The sequence below is a fragment of the Cotesia glomerata genome, linkage group LG1 (assembly GCF_020080835.1).
Source record: "Cotesia glomerata isolate CgM1 linkage group LG1, MPM_Cglom_v2.3, whole genome shotgun sequence".
In the NCBI taxonomy this organism is placed as follows: domain Eukaryota; kingdom Metazoa; phylum Arthropoda; class Insecta; order Hymenoptera; family Braconidae; genus Cotesia; species Cotesia glomerata.
In genome coordinates, this window is record NC_058158.1 from 30,058,326 (window position 1) to 30,077,875 (window position 19,550).

The 19,550-nt window shown below is 37.2% G+C and overlaps 1 protein-coding gene across 9 annotated transcripts in view; it reads right to left on the reverse strand.

Annotated features, from left to right (window-relative positions):
- Nucleotides 1-1,362: 1,362 nt before the first annotated feature.
- Nucleotides 1,363-19,550, reverse strand: part of LOC123260716 (solute carrier family 12 member 4) — a 119,489-nt gene continuing 101,301 nt past the window's right edge. For 6 of the 9 annotated variants that reach the window (XM_044721989.1, XM_044722025.1, XM_044722018.1 and 3 more), the window contains 5 exons: nt 7,727-7,834; nt 7,498-7,551; nt 5,070-5,365; nt 4,833-4,972; nt 1,363-2,654 (listed from right to left, as the gene is read on the reverse strand). In XM_044721989.1, the coding sequence (XP_044577924.1) occupies nt 2,563-2,654; nt 4,833-4,972; nt 5,070-5,365; nt 7,498-7,551; nt 7,727-7,834 (690 nt within the window). In that variant the 3' untranslated portion in view covers nt 1,363-2,562. Of the gene's footprint in view, nt 2,655-4,832; nt 4,973-5,069; nt 5,366-7,152; nt 7,552-7,726; nt 7,835-19,550 lie in introns of those variants that run through there. The other 3 variants (XM_044721995.1, XM_044722042.1, XM_044722052.1) reach the window with 3 other exon arrangements.

The following is a 19,550-nucleotide window of genomic DNA, read 5'->3' on the forward strand; positions in this document are numbered from 1 at the left end:
TATATATATATATATATATATATATATATATATATATATATATATATATATCGTATATAATATAATATAATTTACTCATTTTTCATATTATATATAACATACTTTCGAGTTCCTATCTACTATTGCTGTCGCTGTGCACTAACAATCGAGCTGTTGACGTAATATTTAAATACTAATTTTTTAAATGTTTCATTCTAGTCTCTCATTGTCGTTAACTTGTTAAATATATTTTTAAAATACATCAACACGCCCACGTGTCCAATCCACGCTCTCTAATCACAATACATATCATGTCATATATTTTTTTGATATTAATCCTGCTTCAGTTATAAATAATATTTCTTTTTTTTTTATAAGTCAATTATTAATTAACACTCGTCCAAATAAATTTTACTCAAAAGTTTAGAAGTTTGCCGCTTATATTTATAAATAATCTATAGAATTTCATTTAGACTTACAATCGTTATTTGTTATTTAAGTAATATAACATATATCTCAAAATACAGACATCGATTAAGTAGACAGGATTATTTATCTAGTTCAATTTTTTCTACACGACCATTTCGATCATTATTTTTTTAGTATTTTTTTTTTAATCATACACATATTTATTTATATATAGATTTTTTTTTATTTATCATTATCATTAGTTTTTATTAAAAAGATCACGAATCTATAGTGCCTATCTATATGTATATCCGTAAAATCGGATACACATGAACGCAACACGCCCGTGTCAATAAATTTATTTATTTATCTTCTCAATAAATTAATTAATTAATTAAATCAATAAATTTATTTTTTCATTTCATTAATTAATTAATCAATCAATCAAACTTTAATATTCATGTTATATATTTTTCATTATTGGATCAAAATATATATAAGAATGAAAATACTTGTTAAATTTTCAATTGTTAATTAATTATTAATAATTTCTAGTAAGAAAAGGCGTAAAATATTTTTAAAATTTACTATTAATTAATGCTTTGTTATATTTTTTTTTTCTTTAATTATTTTTTGGTATTAACGATACTTCGTCTCGGTTGGACCGATAGGCCTTGGACAGTATGGTTGAGTATCATATATATTTATATGTTTATAATATAAATATAAACACGAGATCTGAGATTTAAAAGTACAAAGTCCAAATGAAATTAATCAGTCGCGAATTTTATTAAAATTAATATTTCTTCATTTTTTTTTCTTTTTTTTTTTTTTTTTTTTCCAAGTACATAATATTTAGTTTTGACTTTAGACATTCATATTAAAGTAAAATAAAAATAAAATCACTACATACTCTAGCTTCCTAAATTTACAATTACTTTTCTCATAAAATTAGTTATTGATTTCGTTTTTAAGTAATCTAACAAGCAGTGACATTACACACATTCAACTGTCTAACGACAATGCATGTAGAAAAATGAGCCTATATCATTCTTTAATAAATTTTAAATGTCAATTAAATGCCGAAGCATTTAGAAATTATTACTGGCAGTGATTTTTCATAGATGCTTCGACTTTAACTGCAATTATAATTTTAAAATTTTTATTTATTTGGAGTTTTGATTTGCGTTTCAATGAGATGGATTAAAATTTATTAATATTAATTTTATTTTGCTTCTATTTTTTTCGGAGGACTAAGACTAGCTCTTCGTTTGCGTGCTCGTATCTAAGAATTTTTGGGTTTTACTCTTTAGGACGATTTAAATGAAATCGATTCGATTATTATTTTTTTCTAATAGCGAAATTCATAGCTTCATTCTCGGTTAAAAGAGCAAGTGCCGCCTAACAAAGAGTGCATTATCTACCATCTTAATTTTTTTTTGCCATTTACTGATTTTATATCTATATTATTTTACTTAATTACAATACTTATCAATCAATATTTTTAAATAATTTAATTTTTTTCTCTTTACGCTGTGCTACCTGCGGAATCCACGTAAAGTAAACTTATCCATTGGCACGTAACTTTGGCATCGATAAGTTGTTAGAATATTCGGACGTCACGAGACCAGAAGGTAAGTCCGCTTTAATGGAATCTCCATCTCGTCCTCGTGCGATCATTATTGTTATATAATTATAAATTATAATTATTATTAATTATTAATGTTATTCTTATCGTTATGTTATAAGTTATTATTATTGTTAATCTTATCTTTAGTAATTAATATTAAAGTTATTATTAATTTTATATTAGTTTATACTTAATCATACGTCGAGCTATGTAGTAAGAGTCTATTTAAAGTAAGAAACAAACGCAATCCTTAGATCATTAGTTAGTAATTAGTAGTAAGTTAGTTTAGTTAATTTAAGTATTAAGTTATTTAATTAATTAATTAATATTTATCATTTTTTTTAAATGATAGTGACGCAGCTAAACTTAAGTCATGCCGCGCACGATGGCACGATATTAGTGTAAGACATCCCGCTCTTATCGATAGATCTGAAATAAGTAAGACGGTGGAGAATGTCAAGGTGGTGGTTTTTGTTGTCGTAGAAGCGTTCCTGATGGTTGTAGTTATTATGTTTGTTGAGGTTATTAATTACTGCCAGTTCACTTCACGAGTACATTGTAATTACTTCACGGCCTGCGCCATGTACCATTAATACTTTTTCCAGGCTCTCGGTTAATACTTCAAGGAACTCCATATCTGCAAAATATTATAATTTATTAGTTATTAATTTATAACACACTGAGAAAAAAAAATACTTTTACTCAATTAACAATTTCTTGGTTCAAGAAATTCGATGACGATCAAATATTCTATTATTATTAATTATTCATTTCTGAAGAGAAGAGCATCAATATTTATCTTTGAATAATAAATAAACAAGAGAATAGCTTTATTTAAATTAAGTAAAAATTATTTCAATCGATTTAACAAGTTCTTGAGCTAAGAATATATATTCTTGAAAATTTTCAAGAACATGAATTCTTGTATTAAGAAAATTTTCTTAATAAAAGTATTTTTTTTTTCTCAGTAATAATAATATATAACATTAGTCCTTTTTTAAAATAACATAATTTAAAGTAATTTAAAAATTTTTTATACAAATTGATCATTAATAAGTTGAAAAACTATAAATAATTTTTTTTAATATCTATTCATATTTTTATAGTATTTACTATAGTTTGAAAACCTGTCGCATTTATTGTGGCAACCTGTGATTAATTTACACATTAAAACTTTTGTCGTTACATTTAATGGTACTATTATGATAAAAGCCGAATTAGCAGCTTAATCTAACTTTAAAAATTAATTTCATCTATTTTATTAAATTTTCTGTGCAAAAAAAAAATTTTTTCTCCTTATGAATTTTATTATTAAGATGGTATTTTGAAACAAACATTGCTTTATAATCAACTTGATTAAAAAATTATTTTAATTTTCTTACAAAAATTTATTAATTGTTCTTCCCAATAACAATATCCCAAACTTTTTGCATAAATAACTCTTTATCAAATTTATTATGCATTACTTTTTTTAATTGTCTAAGCTTCTGCCTATTAAGGGGTTACACTTTCAACAATTTTTTTTAATAGAAAGAATGAAATATTTTATTCAAACTTTTTACTGTCTTAAAGATATATGTTTAATAAGGGGTTACTAAAATTAAAAAATAAAATATTAAAAACTCTGCTAATGTGACGTCATTTCCGGCGAGCCCTCGGAAAAAAGATGCGTCCGCGTGATCAGCAGAACTCCTAGTAGGATTATTTGAAATGAAAAAAAAATATGTGTTTTAGTTAAGACTTTAAACTAGATTTTGAACGAAAGAAAAAAAAATGAAAATTGGATTTTTGGGAGAGGTTTTTACAAAAAAATTAAAAATTTGGATAAAATTTCCCGGCATTTTTTTTTTAAATTAGTTGTAATTGAAAAAAAAAATCCTTCGTTCCAGACCTTATAAATTATATCTCAAAGACCTGTCTAAAATTTTATCAAGATCGGTTGAATAGTTCTCGAGAAATCTTGGGTACCGCCTTTGAAAACATAGTTTTGAGAAAAAAATGTTTAACCCTAGACTGGTCAACGTATGAGCGTGACGCCGCGCTCAATCATATTTTTTTGATTACATCTTTAATATTTAATAAAATTATGCAAAAAAATTTGACTTTGTTCCTTGAACATTTTAGAATATATTAATAATTTTTTTAAACATCTTCGAAAACATTAAATTGCTGAAAAAAAATTTCTTAAAAAAATTCGCGGGGCTTTCCTCATCGCTTAACCAGAGTCGTAAATAGTTTTTTGTCCGCGGCGTTGCCGAAAACACCTCTAGTCTCTGTCTGTCAAACGTGTATGAACTGACAACACTGTACGCTCTAAAAGCATTGCGGCAAATCCCTCATCACTTGACCAAAGTCGTTAGTTCGCGTTTGTTGGCCAGTCTAGGGTTAAAGTTTTGAGTGACAATACAACAGTGCCTTGAGCGCGGAAATTTTGGAAACTGTATCTCCGAAACTATTATTCGGATCGATTCGAAACTTTAGGACAATATTCTAGAGATGTTGTAGAATTTAATAAAACATTAAAAAAAATCGATTTTTAAAAACCGTGCAACTCATGTAACCCCTCAATAAAGCTGAAAATACTTTTCTTTACAAATATAGAAAGATATTATTAATAAAATGAATTCACTGTTTTTTTCATGAATTCAAATTTACTTAAAAATATCAATTTAACAACGACAATCACAAGGCCGAATTTTTTTGCACGAATTTTCAAGAATATTCAATAATTAATATTCAAATTTTTGTCGGAAAATTTCCGAAAAAACTTAATTTTAAAAAGGACTAATTAAAAAAAATATAAAATAATTATTACAATTGGCTTCTCGTTCAATTCTCGTATCTTTAGGCGGACCAGGTAAGTTCAATATTACCAATTGGGCGTCATGACTCTTGTTAACTATAATTTCGTTCAATTTAACAGCTGTGTGCATACGTCTCACGTCATCTTGGTCTCTAAAACAATAAAAAAAAAAAAAAAAAAAAGAGTAAAATAAAAATTTACAAACGCTCAACTCATTAATAATTAAAGATTAATAAATAAAATAATTACGGAGCAATAGGTTTCTTAGTCGCCGATCCAGATGTATCGTTTTCTTTAGTTTCCTTGTCGCTCTTTTCCTTAACGTCGGGCTTAGGGGAACCAACAGCTTTGTTATCAGCAGCATCTTCGGATTTTTCATTGCTCTCAACAGCATCGCCCTCCTTACTCGCGGGGTTCTCTTGAGTCGCAGATTTATCCTGAGACTCTTCAATTCCATTGGGTTGTTGTGAGTTCGGTTCTTGGAACCGCACCTTGGTTGCAGTTTTCACGTCAACACTGTGGTGATGGTCGACGACAGCTTGTACCTATTATTTTTTTAATTAAAAAAAAAAATTATTTTTATTATTAGCAGTCTGGTTTTGGATTTATGATAAGGTAAAAAACTAAACTATTCAATGAAATGGTTCAATAAGGAATCAATAAATGATTCATTTAGCATAACAAGCTCTTATGAACGCCAACAAAAATTCTATATAAAAAAAATCTATCAAAGCCGGGGCAATGATTGTTTATGCCAACCAAGCTGTGAAAACGTTAACGGGACTAAGGATTAATGTAATTGTTTTTTTTATAAATAAGTCAAGTTAAGTTTTGTTGATAACACTGTTAAAAATTTATTATTATTTTATGACAAGTATTTTTTATGATAAAATTTATGAGTTTTTTGTTGTAAATTATGTAAAAAAAATTTATAGTTGCATTATAAAAATACAATACTTGTTTCAAAGTTTTAAAAGTAAAAAGCAAAACTGATAAATTTTCAATTTTACAAGTTTGATAAAAGGATTCTCACATTTAAGTCTTGCAATATTTTATTGAGCAGCAAAAACTTTTTAATAGGTGATAAATATTATTTATTGCAAATGGCATCGTAAAAAGTATATTATAATTTTTTTTAATGACTGTGGTCGTTAATAAAGATTTAATGAGGTTGGTACTTTGTTTTATTTTTGAAATATAAATCATACAATTTTATATATTTTATGAATTTCTGAAATGTAAGTATCATAAATTCGGCGGCATTTACACTACACCCAAGATAAAATTTTTAAGACAGTATTGTTTATGTAATACTGTAAGATGGACCACTATATGGAGTCTAGTAACAAAGCTCTACCTTAGTTCTAAGCCAATGATATTTACGCTGGCAGCTCAGGTATTTCGGAATCTAGACTATGGAATCTCGCGTATTCAAATGTATTCCGGTGTAACAACATTGTGTTTACGGGCACTATAAAAGTCGGCTAAATTTATCTATTTAAGATTACACCTGAATTATGCTTTAGTATAGTTAGTAAATTTGTAGGATATAAAATATTTTCTTTACTTTATTGTAGTAAGTACTATTGCAATTTTTTTTTTGATTATTTAAAGTGGATACTTTTATTTGTCTGTGAACAAAGTTCTGAAAAATCTATGCTGCGTAGATTTATTAAAATTTTTTACGTATAAGTGGCGAGTTTTACTTAAAATAATATTCATTTCTGTTATTTTAAATATCACCAATAATTATACCAATAATTTTTTAATTCTAAAATCCTTGTCATAAAATTTTTATATTTATTGTAATATTACCGTGTAAATAAAATTATTAATTATTTTTATTATAATTTATCGATATTTTTTATAAAAAATTAGGACATTTATTTTTTTTGTAATATTTTAATAACAAATTTTGGACTTTTTAATTGTGAAATTTTTTTTTTGTCCAAAAACTGTGCTCTAAAATTATTGATAAACAAAACTGATGCTTGTTTTTAAAGCTTTTTTTTTTTTTTTTTCTTTAAACAATATTAGAGACAACGCATCAGAAAATTTTTGAATTTTTCTCAACAAATTACGTCTTGTTAAAAAATTTAATTTTTTTAAATAAAAAAAAAATTCTACACATATATTTGTTTAGATCATTTTTATCAAAATTATATTTTTTAACTTAAAAAGTGAAAAAAATATAAATTTTGCTCTTATGAATCAAAGATTAACATTGACAAAATATAAATTTATTAATTTTACAATAAATAATAACTTTTGTTCATAATTCCGTAACTGAGAAAATAAATATCCTTATTTTCTATTATATTGTAAATATCTATGCATAGTATTAATAAATTTAGAACAATGTATTTCGAACAAAACGATTCTTAACAGTGAAATATTAGATTAAACTACAAAATGATTGTCAATCAAACGATAAGAAACGAGACAAGTCTGTTATTGTTTATGGTTATAAATGATGGTGTATATAAATGTATAAATATAAATGTAAAAGTGGTGTGTATGTATATATTAATAAATACTGCGAGTACTTGTGTTGAATAATAAATGAGGTAATGATAAATGATGTAAGGTGATAAATCATACTTGATAATCAGGATAGTCAAGGTAAGTTAGGAATTAAAGGCTTTGAAGTGGGAAGTTGGGGTGCTATCTGACAAACCAGAGGTAACTTTTCTTCGGTGTGTACCTCGTTGAATTCCACCAATGTCGGCACCTTATCCGTGACGAGCACACAACAAAGAGATATATTCCTATCAGTATCCATCATTATTTAAATCATTCATCACGTTAATTATAAATTTAATGCATTTTGTTATTTAATATTTATTTTTTAACCAAACAATTTTATTTAACTAATAGTTAATAAATGAATAAATTAGGAAACTTACCAATCCCTGGGACTCTTTTTTGTTCAGCTGCAGCTCGCGTAGCATTTGATTCCTTTGTTCCATTACCAGAGTACGCTCGACAGTGTACGCCGAAATGTCCGAGTCCATCTGTATAAATTTGAATTATTATTAATATTATTCAGAAATCGATCGACGTTGTGTGCAGTATGGTGAAACGAGAAGTGTTTTTAGGTAGATTTTGTTAGAAATCTAACTATTGCATTAGTCCTCATGGTGGAATTTTCACCTGATTTTGCTATCATATGTCATAATTATTCAAATAAGTTCCAAAAACACCATTGGTTAAAAAATTTATATATGTATGTATATATTTATATATATATATATATATATATATATATATAATATAACCAGCCTTTTCATCAGGATATCTCGAAAAGTTTTCAACCGATCTTGATGAAACTTGGTACACACATTCTTTGGGTAATTACCGAGGTCGAGTTCGAAGATGAGCAAAATCGGTTAATTAGTTTAGAAATGGCGGCCATTTAAAATTTTCAAAATTTTGTAAATTTCAAGTTTTGTAACTTTTGACTGACAGAAAAGAGCTCATTTCTGGAAACTTTATGGTGAATCTGATTATATTACCTTCAATTTGACTTATCACTTATACTTTATGAAGATTTTATTAATTTTATGGGCCATTCAAAAATTTTAAAATAATGAAAACTTTTTTTCAAATGTAGTTTTTTTAGAATGACTTTTAAACAGCTTTACCGACCGATTTCAAAAACTAATCAGCTTTTAACATAAAAAAACTACGTCGATCGCCGCCGGACCGGTCAAAACCGCTTGATTCGTTGGTGAGATATCGTTGACGAAAAAAATCGAAAAAAGCGTTTTTTTCAAACAAATTCCGAAATTTTTTATCTGATCAATTCACGGTTTGAAATTCATCAAATGGTAAATGTACGGATGCAAGAATTCTGAATTATTCTGTTGCAATTGAAATAGTAATTTATTCCACTTGATAAGTTGGTTGGTTTATATTTATTCACATCGAATTTACTTATTCAGAGTTCGATTGAACTTACTCTGCAGCTGATGGATTCTATAATAAACTTTTAAAGGTAAAGTTATCTGTTTGGCTTCACGGAATTTAACTTGATTAATTATTACTTTATCAAAGTTAACAAAGTTTGTCAAAGTACTATGCATTAATACTGTTTTAACTCTCAACAAAGTTCCATTTTTTTAATGGTAATTGAAGTTTTGTTTGTACTGTGCGAAATAAATATAATACTTTCAATATTTGCTTTTAGTAACTGTATTCAATTATTATTATTATTTTTGATTGGGATTATTTTAATCCGATAAAATTTCAAGAGTTTTTATTAAAAAGTTTTGTGTTGATTTATAAGTACTCCCGGTTTAAAACAAAAATTTTTTTTTAATACTTTTCTGAAAAAAAAAACAGTGGCATCACTAGTATCTTACACTTATAAAAAAAATTCCGGTTTCCAAACTCTTGTGTCTAATGGAAATTTCACAATAAATTGTTTTTTGCAACTCAATCTGACAGATGAACAAAACGATTGAAAAAAGTAAAATCTCATGTCATATAAGTTTTTTTACACGCTTAAACAATCAAAGTTTTATTAGTAGACTATAATCAAAAGTTTGTATTAGAAAAAGTTCCGAACAAAAGCAAACAGATTATTTGAGTTCGAAATTTTTTCATTTAAAAAAAAAGATATATATTTTTATACATCTGCTTTAGATTCGCTTTACTGTTTAGCTTGAGGTAGTACGAGCACCAAAGCAATTTTTGATAAAAAGCTTGATTTTTTTTTAATATGAAGTTTAAATATGTCTACATAAATTCCGAAAATTTGAAGGAGATTACCCGATTATTTACATAAAAAGTTTGGAAAATCCAAAAGTGCACGACTCATAATGCTCATTTAATTATGAAATATTAATAAAACAAAGAATGTGAAAAAAAAAAAAATATATAAAACCGCTAAAAAACAGCTATACTAGGAAGGTAATGCACAGGCGCCCCTGATGGACAAATGTACCTAATATCTATAGATATAGATATATCACCATCCATGTTAATTTTACATGGATATATATATATATATATATATATATATATGTATATATATATATATATATATTGTGACATGAGAAAATTTTCTAAAATTTGAAATTCCGAGTTTTAAAATTATTAGGTTGGCTAAGCTGAGGAAAAGCAGAGATTCGACGCGCCTGTGTCGCCCCAAGCAGCCTCCCGATCAGAATGACAAGCTCGAGGTAAAATTAGTAAAAGAAAACGCGCCGAATTTAAATTAAAAATTCAAATAAAAAGAATACCGGAATGAGTGTGAACTATTGTTGAATGCATGAGTGAGTGAGACTAGACTATAGCGATCAGACGACCCGCGAATTTCTACGAGCCATCGACGATCAACGTGACATCTGGCCGCGAGGATAGAACGACGAGAAAATTTGAACGGACCAATGACGACGGAGAGCGACCAACAACAAGTATGCGAGGCACCATCTGAACACGAGGCTGATCACTAATCGAAGTATCGACCAATCATCGATCGCAACGGAATACTGGACGCATTCCGGAATACAACGGCCGGCTAGAAGAAGCTGTGAGCTGATTGGATGCGAGTTTTTGGAACGAACCGAAAAAAAAAAGAGCATGGGTTGCCGAGGAGGCAGCGATATTAGCAATGAATTCTGATCTGGACGCCGTGACTGTGGCATCGTGCCGTTCTATTTTGATTATTTTTGCTGTTTAGTTTTTTATAAATTGTTCGCTGACGAGAGTACGATTGTGTACATTATTGTGAAATATTTCGCCGAATTGTTTTGGACACTACGACCCCGGACACGCCATCGCCGAGATACCGACGCTCTTCCGTCAGTTTTGCCGCCAACTTCGCCTACTTGGTCAGCATCGCCCGAGACGTCGACGGTAGCTGCAGGGTGAGTCTGATCGCTAAATTTTAGCCCCAGGGTGTCATCACCGCGAATTTCGTCGTGTTAACATAATTTGTTTATAATTCGAGTTGCACGGAATTAAAATAAATTCCGTGCGGTATTTTGAAGCTTGGTGACGACACTCTGCGGCACGGTACCATTGAGTCACGTGTTTGTGTGTGTGTGGAATTTTTGGTCGGGATTATAAGTACTGTTTACCTACCTCGAGCTTCAAATACCCGACAAAGCGGCTTAGTAAAGTGCTTTGTACAATAAGTTGACGAATTCGAATACTTCGCATAATTTGTTTTTTTTTGTCATTGTTGAACCATTTGACGATTTGAATTCTTTTGGATAATTTTGAGATCTTTATTAGGTTTTTGCGATTGAAATTATTGGTTGAATTTTGCGATTGAAATTATTATATTTTTTTAATAGAAAACAAAAGAGAAGACTTCGTAGATAAATTTTGCTGTTGTGATTTTTGATAAAGATTTGCGATTGAGATTTTGTTATTAAATTTGGCAATTGAAATTTTTGATAAAATTTTGCGATTGAAATTTTAATAAAATTTTGCGATTGGAATAATTATTTCCTTTAAAAAATTTTTGAATAAATTTGGCGAGTTGAATTAATTATTTGTTTTGACAATTTGAATAAATTTTGCGAATTGAATTAAGTATTTGTTTTGACAATTCGAATAAATTCTGCGAATTGAATTAATTATTTGTTTTGAAATTTTGAATAAATCTTGCGAGTTGAATTATTTATTCGTTTCGAAATTTGTTGAAGCATTTTGGCGAACCGACATTTTATTTATTTTGTTTGAAAGAAAGGGCTTTGTAATTTTTATTTTTGGTTACTCGAATTTCTTTCTAGAATTTGGTTTATTTTGAAATGTCGAATCATTGCGTTAGCACTAGTCTTGCGTTAGAATTATTTTTGCGTTAAATAATTTTTGTTATTAATGCGACATTGCCGACAGTATATATTTGTTGTTGAATAAACCGTTGTTGGATTAGAATTGCACGCCTCAATTATTTTTTAATTGTTGTTGCTCTGATTAACCGATCCTATCGTCCCATTTCGATTTCTTTGTTCGTCGATTGCCGTGATTCGATTTTTGAATCTCTTCAACACCGACCCGCCGCCCACGAAGATCCACCGCGAGATCGACCTGTGGAACATTGAGTTCCTGGCGCCCAACCAAATCTACGAACCAGGTAAGCCAATTTTTTTTGGTGACCTGATCCGGCCCTGTCGCCGCCAGTGCCGGAAAAGGCATCACAAATTTTGGCGCCCAACGTGGGCACACGAAGAGATCTCGACGCGTCGCGACTAAATTGCGTAGTCAAATTTTATTTTTTGTTCTGTCTCGTTTGTCACGGTTAAATTAATAAGTCGAAATGAGTTCAGACGACGAAGTCGGGGAAGAACCGACCCAAATACACGGACGGGACCGCGCAAACGACGATGTTGGTCCCACTGATCCACCACCCCGACAGAGTCCTATCCCGCCGGCTCGATCATTAACGCCACCTCCGGGTAGCTCGAGGCAATGCCCTCCCCGAACTGAAACCGACACTATTGTGACCGAGCGACGACGACTTACGGCTGAACGACTTCGACTTCAGGCCGAAGTCACCGAATTAGAGCGCCAGACGCGAGAATTAAGCGCTCTGGAGCAGACGATGCGCACAGTTGACCAAACTGGGTCAATTTCAACAAATCGAACCATAAATGAGTCGGACGAATGGGTTTACGCACTTAATGCGCTACAGGTTAGCGAAATGCTTGTGACCCTCAATGCGAACCCCCTCGGGTCATCTGACGTACTGCGCGACCGACTCTTACGTGCGTTAAAACGCAATATCGACCCAGACACGATCTGGACCCTCGAAGACCAGCCGATTACGCGATTTTCGAGTGAAATCGCCGACAAAGGGGCACATCACCGTATTGATTTGCCGCCTTACTGCTCGGGAGCAGCGACAACGACAATGACGACCACCACGACGATTACAACGATGGCAAGCCGTATATTATCGATCGACACGACACCTACGAGTACTGAGAAGTACTTATTGACTGAATCGCGACCCCGCATGTCGACGGGCCTGCCACATGGGCGCACGCGACCCATTCCGAGCCCACGAACCATGCGAAGTCCGACGCATGTACGATTCCCGCCCACTGCGAACTCCACGATGAGTCAGGTGAATCAGCAGGCTCATCAAACTGGATATTCCCCTATCCCGGGAGACAATCATGAAACAGACAGTCGTAATGGTCTTTCGCGTACTGGGAGTGCTCATTATCAGCCTGCCATGTACGAACGAGTGTCCAAATGGAACTTGAAGTTCTCGGGACAAGACTCGTCAAGACTTGAACCGTTTTTGCGACGCCTGGAGGAATGCCAGGTGACCTGTGGTCTTAATGACGCCGATGTATTGGCTGTTATGCCATTAGTCCTCACAGGAGCAGCCAAGACGTGGTGGACCCATATGAAAGGGGCCATTGACTCGTACGATGTCTTGTGTAACGCTCTTCGTGAACGTTTTGGCGAACCCGACCTCGAATGCCGTCTTCTAGGCGAGGTCGTGAATCGTACCCAGGGTCCTCTGGAGTCAGGTTTGGATTACCTGGACTCCATCCTGGCGATGTGGGCACTGGTAAATGAGCCTTTGCCGTTACGCCTCCAACTGAACTTCGCGTTCAACAATCTTCGTTCGGAGTATCACGCCGTGATACATCGTGAAGATTTTTCGACGTTTGGCGAGCTTTATCGACTTGTTCGCGACTTTGATCGACCCCGACGTCGTATGCAGCCTCGTATCCCGGTTTCGCCAAACGAGAGCGTAATGCCGGAGCTGGCGTATCAACCGGATCGGTATACGTCACGCGTCCCAGTTAAGACGACAAAACCGCAAGTGGCGGCCATTGATGACGCTTCGTCACCGGCGAAACCACCGAAATCGCCACGTTCGTCCCGTAAGGCGAGGAAACAGTCTCCAACGCCGGTTGTTCAGCAACAACCTGTAGCACAGGCCCCGCCATCGCAGCCTGTGGCTGCTTTGAATGCGTCGGCGACCACTTTCGTGCCACGTGACAGAACTGGGCAACCTCGACCATTCTCGATCAACCCTGCTCTACGAGGGTGCTGTTTCAATTGTGGCCAACCAGGTCACTTACGAACAGCCTGTCCGAGCCCGCCCCGAACCGGTTACTGCTGGACTTGTGGTTCAGCAGATTGTACGACAGTGGGGTGCCCTGGTTGCACCCGCTGGCAACAACGTCGGGCTGCGTCGCCGGGAAACGCTCCCCGGGGACAGCAGTAAACGATCCACCGCTGGTCTCCGTCGAAATTGGGATCGAAATTCCGGTTAAAGAGGTTGCCGCTGCGGCTGCTTTGCCTCTACCGGACATCTTCGACATCGATATCGAGCCTTTCGGCCCGACGAACCAGATTTCCGACTCGAAAAACCCCGAACCCTACGTACATCGACCCGTAATCGACCCGAACGATCATTTACGACCATTACATCAATGCAATGTATGCGCATCGACCGAACAGCTATGGCGCTGTCGGCAGTGTAAGAACGCATATTATTGCTCGAAAGAACACCAAGCCGAGGATTGGCCTGTTCACCATTTCATTTGTGCACCGCCCGACGAACGAACCCGAATACTACGAGAACTTGCCGAGGAAGTTTGTCCGACAAAGACTGACGGGTATGATCGACGACCGTTCGTGAACGTTCAAATTGGAGAACGCACGATTAAAGCGCTGCTAGATACCGGAGCTTCAGTGACTTGTATCAAGGAAGTCGACGAGCTTAATTGGATCTACGGATTAGGCGCTCGCGTCCGACCAACGACCAAAACGACCGCTGCCGTGGCTGATGGATCAGTCATGGCGATACACGCTCTAGTCACGTTACCGCTCGTGATTAATGACGAGATGCGACCCGTCGAAGTTCGAGTAATCCCGAAACTTAATTACGACATGATTCTCGGCATGGATGCCATTGCTGCCTTCGAGATCTGTTACGATGGACAGACTGGACGCTGGTGGACGAAACGAACCGACGAGATTTATGATTGGAACTCGAAAACGTACCTCGACGAAGAAGACGTCGCGGCAATTGTCGAAATTACGCCAGAGCAACAAAGTGCTCTCGATGAATTGCTCGCTCGTAAACTGCCATCAGTGAAATACTCTGGCGAAACGACGTTTACGAGCTTGATGACGCATAAGATTGACGTACAAGGTCACGACCCGATTCGACAACGCAATTACCCGACGTCACCGATTATTGAGTCCGAGATGTGCCGCCAAGTAGACGAACTGCTTGCTGCGGGTATTATTGAACCATCGACAAGCGCCTGGTGCAATCCGGTAATCATGGTAAAGAAAGCAACCGGCGAATATCGAATGTGCTTGGACTTTCGACGACTAAATGCCATTTCGAAACCATGTGCGTACCCGTTGCCGTTAATGACTTGGATCCTTGACCAGCTGAGTGGTGCGAAATTTATCTCCAAGATCGACTTAAAGCACGCGTATCACCAAGTCAAATTGGATCCAACGAGTCGAGAATATACCGCCTTTTGTGTCCCAGGCCGTGGAATGTTTCAATACGTCGGAATGCCGTTCGGATTAGCTGGGGCGCCACCTCACTTTCAACGACTTATCGATACGATGTTGGGACAACGACGTGGACTCAAGGTCTTTGGCTATTTGGACGATTTGATTATCGTCACGGAAACCTTCGAAGAGCACCTGGAAGCTCTGGACGAAATATTCGACGCCCTAAAAGACGCGAACCTAAAAATCAACGTTGATAAATGCGAATTGTGCACGGACGAGGTCCGCTATCTGGGTTACCGCGTCAACGAGCAGGGTCTGCTCGTTGACCCAGATCGGGTAAAACCGATGCTGGACTTCCCGAGACCGACGAACATAAAACAGGTACGACGTTTCCTTGGGATGGCGTCATGGTATCGACGTTTCATCCCCGACTTTGCGACCATTGCCGAGCCGTTGACGAGATTGACGAGTAAGAAAGTCCGTTGGTCTTGGACTGCCGAGCAAGACGTCGCATTTGAAGCCTTGAAAGTAGCTCTGGCCACGGCTCCAGTCCTGGTGTGTCCCGATTACTCAAAGACTTTCGTTTTGCAGACTGACGCCAGCGCGACTGGTTTAGGTGCTGTCCTAACGCAAGAATACGAGGATGGCGAGAAAGTCGTGGCGTACGCGAGTCGAATCATGAATAAGGCCGAAAGGAATTATTCTGCGACCGAACGAGAATGCTTAGCCGTTTTATGGGCCTGCGAACATTTCCGCCGATATTTAGAGGGTTATCGATTCAAGGTGATCACAGATCACAGCAGTCTGCGTTGGCTGCGTGATTTGAAAAGTAAGACGCCCCGATTGAGCCGATGGGCGATGCGATTGGCCGAATATCAGTTCCCAATCGAATATCGTAAAGGCTCCTTGAACGATGTACCCGATGCCTTATCCCGAATGTTCGAGAGCGACGAATTCGAACCCGACGATGACATCTGCGTAATTGACGATGAGCCTGAACCTGAGGACGTACCAGTTGCTGAGTTGGTTGACGACTGGTATACACGACGCAAACGAGATGTACTGAACAACCCGAATCGATGGAAAGGTTGGCGAGTCGAGGAGGACCGCTTATATCGCTTCAAGCCGAATCGAATGATCGCACAGGTTGTCGAGGACCTGGACGCCTGGAAATTAGTTCCACCAAAAGCCGCTCATTGGGGAATCATCGCCGAAAATCACGACCCACCCGAGGCTGGCCATTTAGGAGTCGAGAAAACGGCTAGTCGAGTCGCAATTGACTACTATTGGCCTGGAATGGACGAAGACGTGCGTAAGTACGTCGCGGAATGTTCAACATGTCAAACGTCGAAGGTTTCGCAACAACCACCCGCGGGACTAATGTGCCGACGAACAGTCCACACGCCCTGGACTGTCGTTGCAGCTGATTGCATGGAATTCCCGGCTAGTAAGAATCAGTTCAAATACATGATCGTGTTCCAAGACTTGTTTACCAAGTGGGTCGAGCTATGTCCGATTAGGAAAGCTGATGGACCGACGATCATTCGCGAATTTGATAGGTCAATCGTACATCGTTTCCGTTGCCCCGAAGTGTTATTAACCGACAATGGCACTGAATTTGCGAACAAATTGATGGAGGAAGTTGCGCGCGCGTATGGAATCCATCATTCCCGAACACCGCCGTATCATGCCCAAGCGAACCCGGTCGAACGCGTCAATCGAGTCCTGAAAACGATGATAATTTCCTATGTCGATTTGGACCACCGACTTTGGGACGAACATGTCCATGAATTTCGACACGCGTATAATACCGCTGTTCACAGCTCGTCACACGTCTCTCCGGCCATGCTGAACTATGGCTGGCAACCTAGACCGCCGAAATACTATCGAAAATTGATCGAAGGTGACGTCGACATTCCGATTCCCGACACTACGGCGTGGGAAAACCGCTTGACGCGACTGACCCAACTACACGACCTGGTAGCCGATAATTTAGGACGTAGTTTCGAACGCCAAGCTCGTTATTATAATCGTCATCATCGAGATGAGCGCTTTGCCGTCGGTGATGTCGTCCGAGTAAGACAACATGTGTTGTCCCGAGGTGTCGATCGTTTCTCGTCGAAACTCGCGCGTAAATATTCCGAAGAAACGTATACGGTTGCTAAGGTTATCTCACCTGTTGTATACGAATTAGTGGATCAAAATGGCCGATCAACTGGTCGCCAACATGTCAAAGCGTTACGACTCGTACGCGCACCTTCGAACACCGCCGATTAGAAATTGAAGCTCGAGGACCCCTGTAATTGTATTATTGTCGCATGTTTATGTGTGTGATTGTACCTCCTTACAGGATGTCCAACTACGATACTGGGATGTACGCCCAGCTAGTTGGGTGGGCCGCTGAATACCACCCGGAGGTGGTAGAGACGTTGCTGGAGGTCGCGGAGCAGCACTATCGACGCCTCCGAATTGCACCATGCCACACCTCACGTGCTCGTTTCTGGGCCACATTGAGAGCGTGGTGGTATGCCTCACAAAAGCCAAGCACCATACCAGCAATTTCGCTGATGTGGCGCTGCTCTCGCTGTAAGGTGGCCATCGCCAGCCCGGGCCAATGCCAACTACGTGCGAAGCAGGTACTGGAGCGCCATCTTCGACCCATCCAGCAGGTGGAATACGCGATTGAGTTGCTGAGCCGTAACACGCCGCCGTCGTTGGTGCCGAAGGTGTCACGCGAACTGTCACGGACGCGAGCGATGGCACTTGCCGAGAAGCTGCGTGACGACCCCGACCGTCCACCCATTCGGCACGCAGGCTGCTGGAACTGTGCCCTGAGTCACCAGATGGCGGACTGCCCTTTCCCACGAGGGACGTTTTGTGCCCATTGCGGCCACCAGGGGTTTTATTTCGAGGAGTGTCCTCGTTGCAAACCCGGATTGTTTGGTTTGCCTCCGCGAACCACCGATTCCCGCCACGGACGTCATTAGCCATTGCCGAGGAGGCGCTGGTAGCCGATACGTCGGCTAAAGATTTTTTTTTGTTTTTTTTGTTGTTTGTTTTTTTTACTACGCCGTTGCGTTCCTTTTGTTTATAGTCGCTGCCGCGACTTGGTATTAGTAGTTTAAGTGAACGTGCCGCAGAGCGGAGTAACTATATTGTATTTTGATAATAAATTTGTTCGTTATTGTATAATTTCGATCCTTATTTGTTGCAACCTAACCTTTACCTCAGGTGGTGGGACCAATGGTACCGATTAAGCGACCCTTGTGGCTCCCAGTCGACGTCTGGGGGAGGGTGTTGTGACATGAGAAAATTTTCTAAAATTTGAAATTCCGAGTTTTAAAATTATTAGGTTGGCTAAGCTGAGGAAAAGCAGAGATTCGACGCGCCTGTGTCGCCCCAAGCAGCCTCCCGATCAGAATGACAAGCTCGAGGTAAAATTAGTAAAAGAAAACGCGCCGAATTTAAATTAAAAATTCAAATAAAAAGAATACCGGAATGAGTGTGAACTATTGTTGAATGCATGAGTGAGTGAGACTAGACTATAGCGATCAGACGACCCGCGAATTTCTACGAGCCATCGACGATCAACGTGACATCTGGCCGCGAGGATAGAACGACGAGAAAATTTGAACGGACCAATGACGACGGAGAGCGACCAACAACAAGTATGCGAGGCACCATCTGAACACGAGGCTGATCACTAATCGAAGTATCGACCAATCATCGATCGCAACGGAATACTGGACGCATTCCGGAATACAACGGCCGGCTAGAAGAAGCTGTGAGCTGATTGGATGCGAGTTTTTGGAACGAACCGAAAAAAAAAGAGCATGGGTTGCCGAGGAGGCAGCGATATTAGCAATGAATTCTGATCTGGACGCCGTGACTGTGGCATCGTGCCGTTCTATTTTGATTATTTTTGCTGTTGAGTTTTTTTTTAAATTTGTCGCTGACGAGAGTACGATTGTGTACATTATTGTGAAATATTTCGCCGAATTGTTTTGGACACTACGACCCCGGACACGCCATCGCCGAGATACCGACGCTCTTCCGTCAGTTTTGCCGCCAACTTCGCCTACTTGGTCAGCATCGCCCGGGACGTCTACGGTAGCTGCAGGGTAAGTCTGGTCGCTGAATTTATTAGACCCAGGGTGTCATCACCGCGAATTTCGTCGTGTTAACATAATTTGTTTATAATTCGAGTTGCACGGAATTAAAATAAATTCCGTGCGGTATTTTGAAGCTTGGTGACGACACTCTGCGGCACGG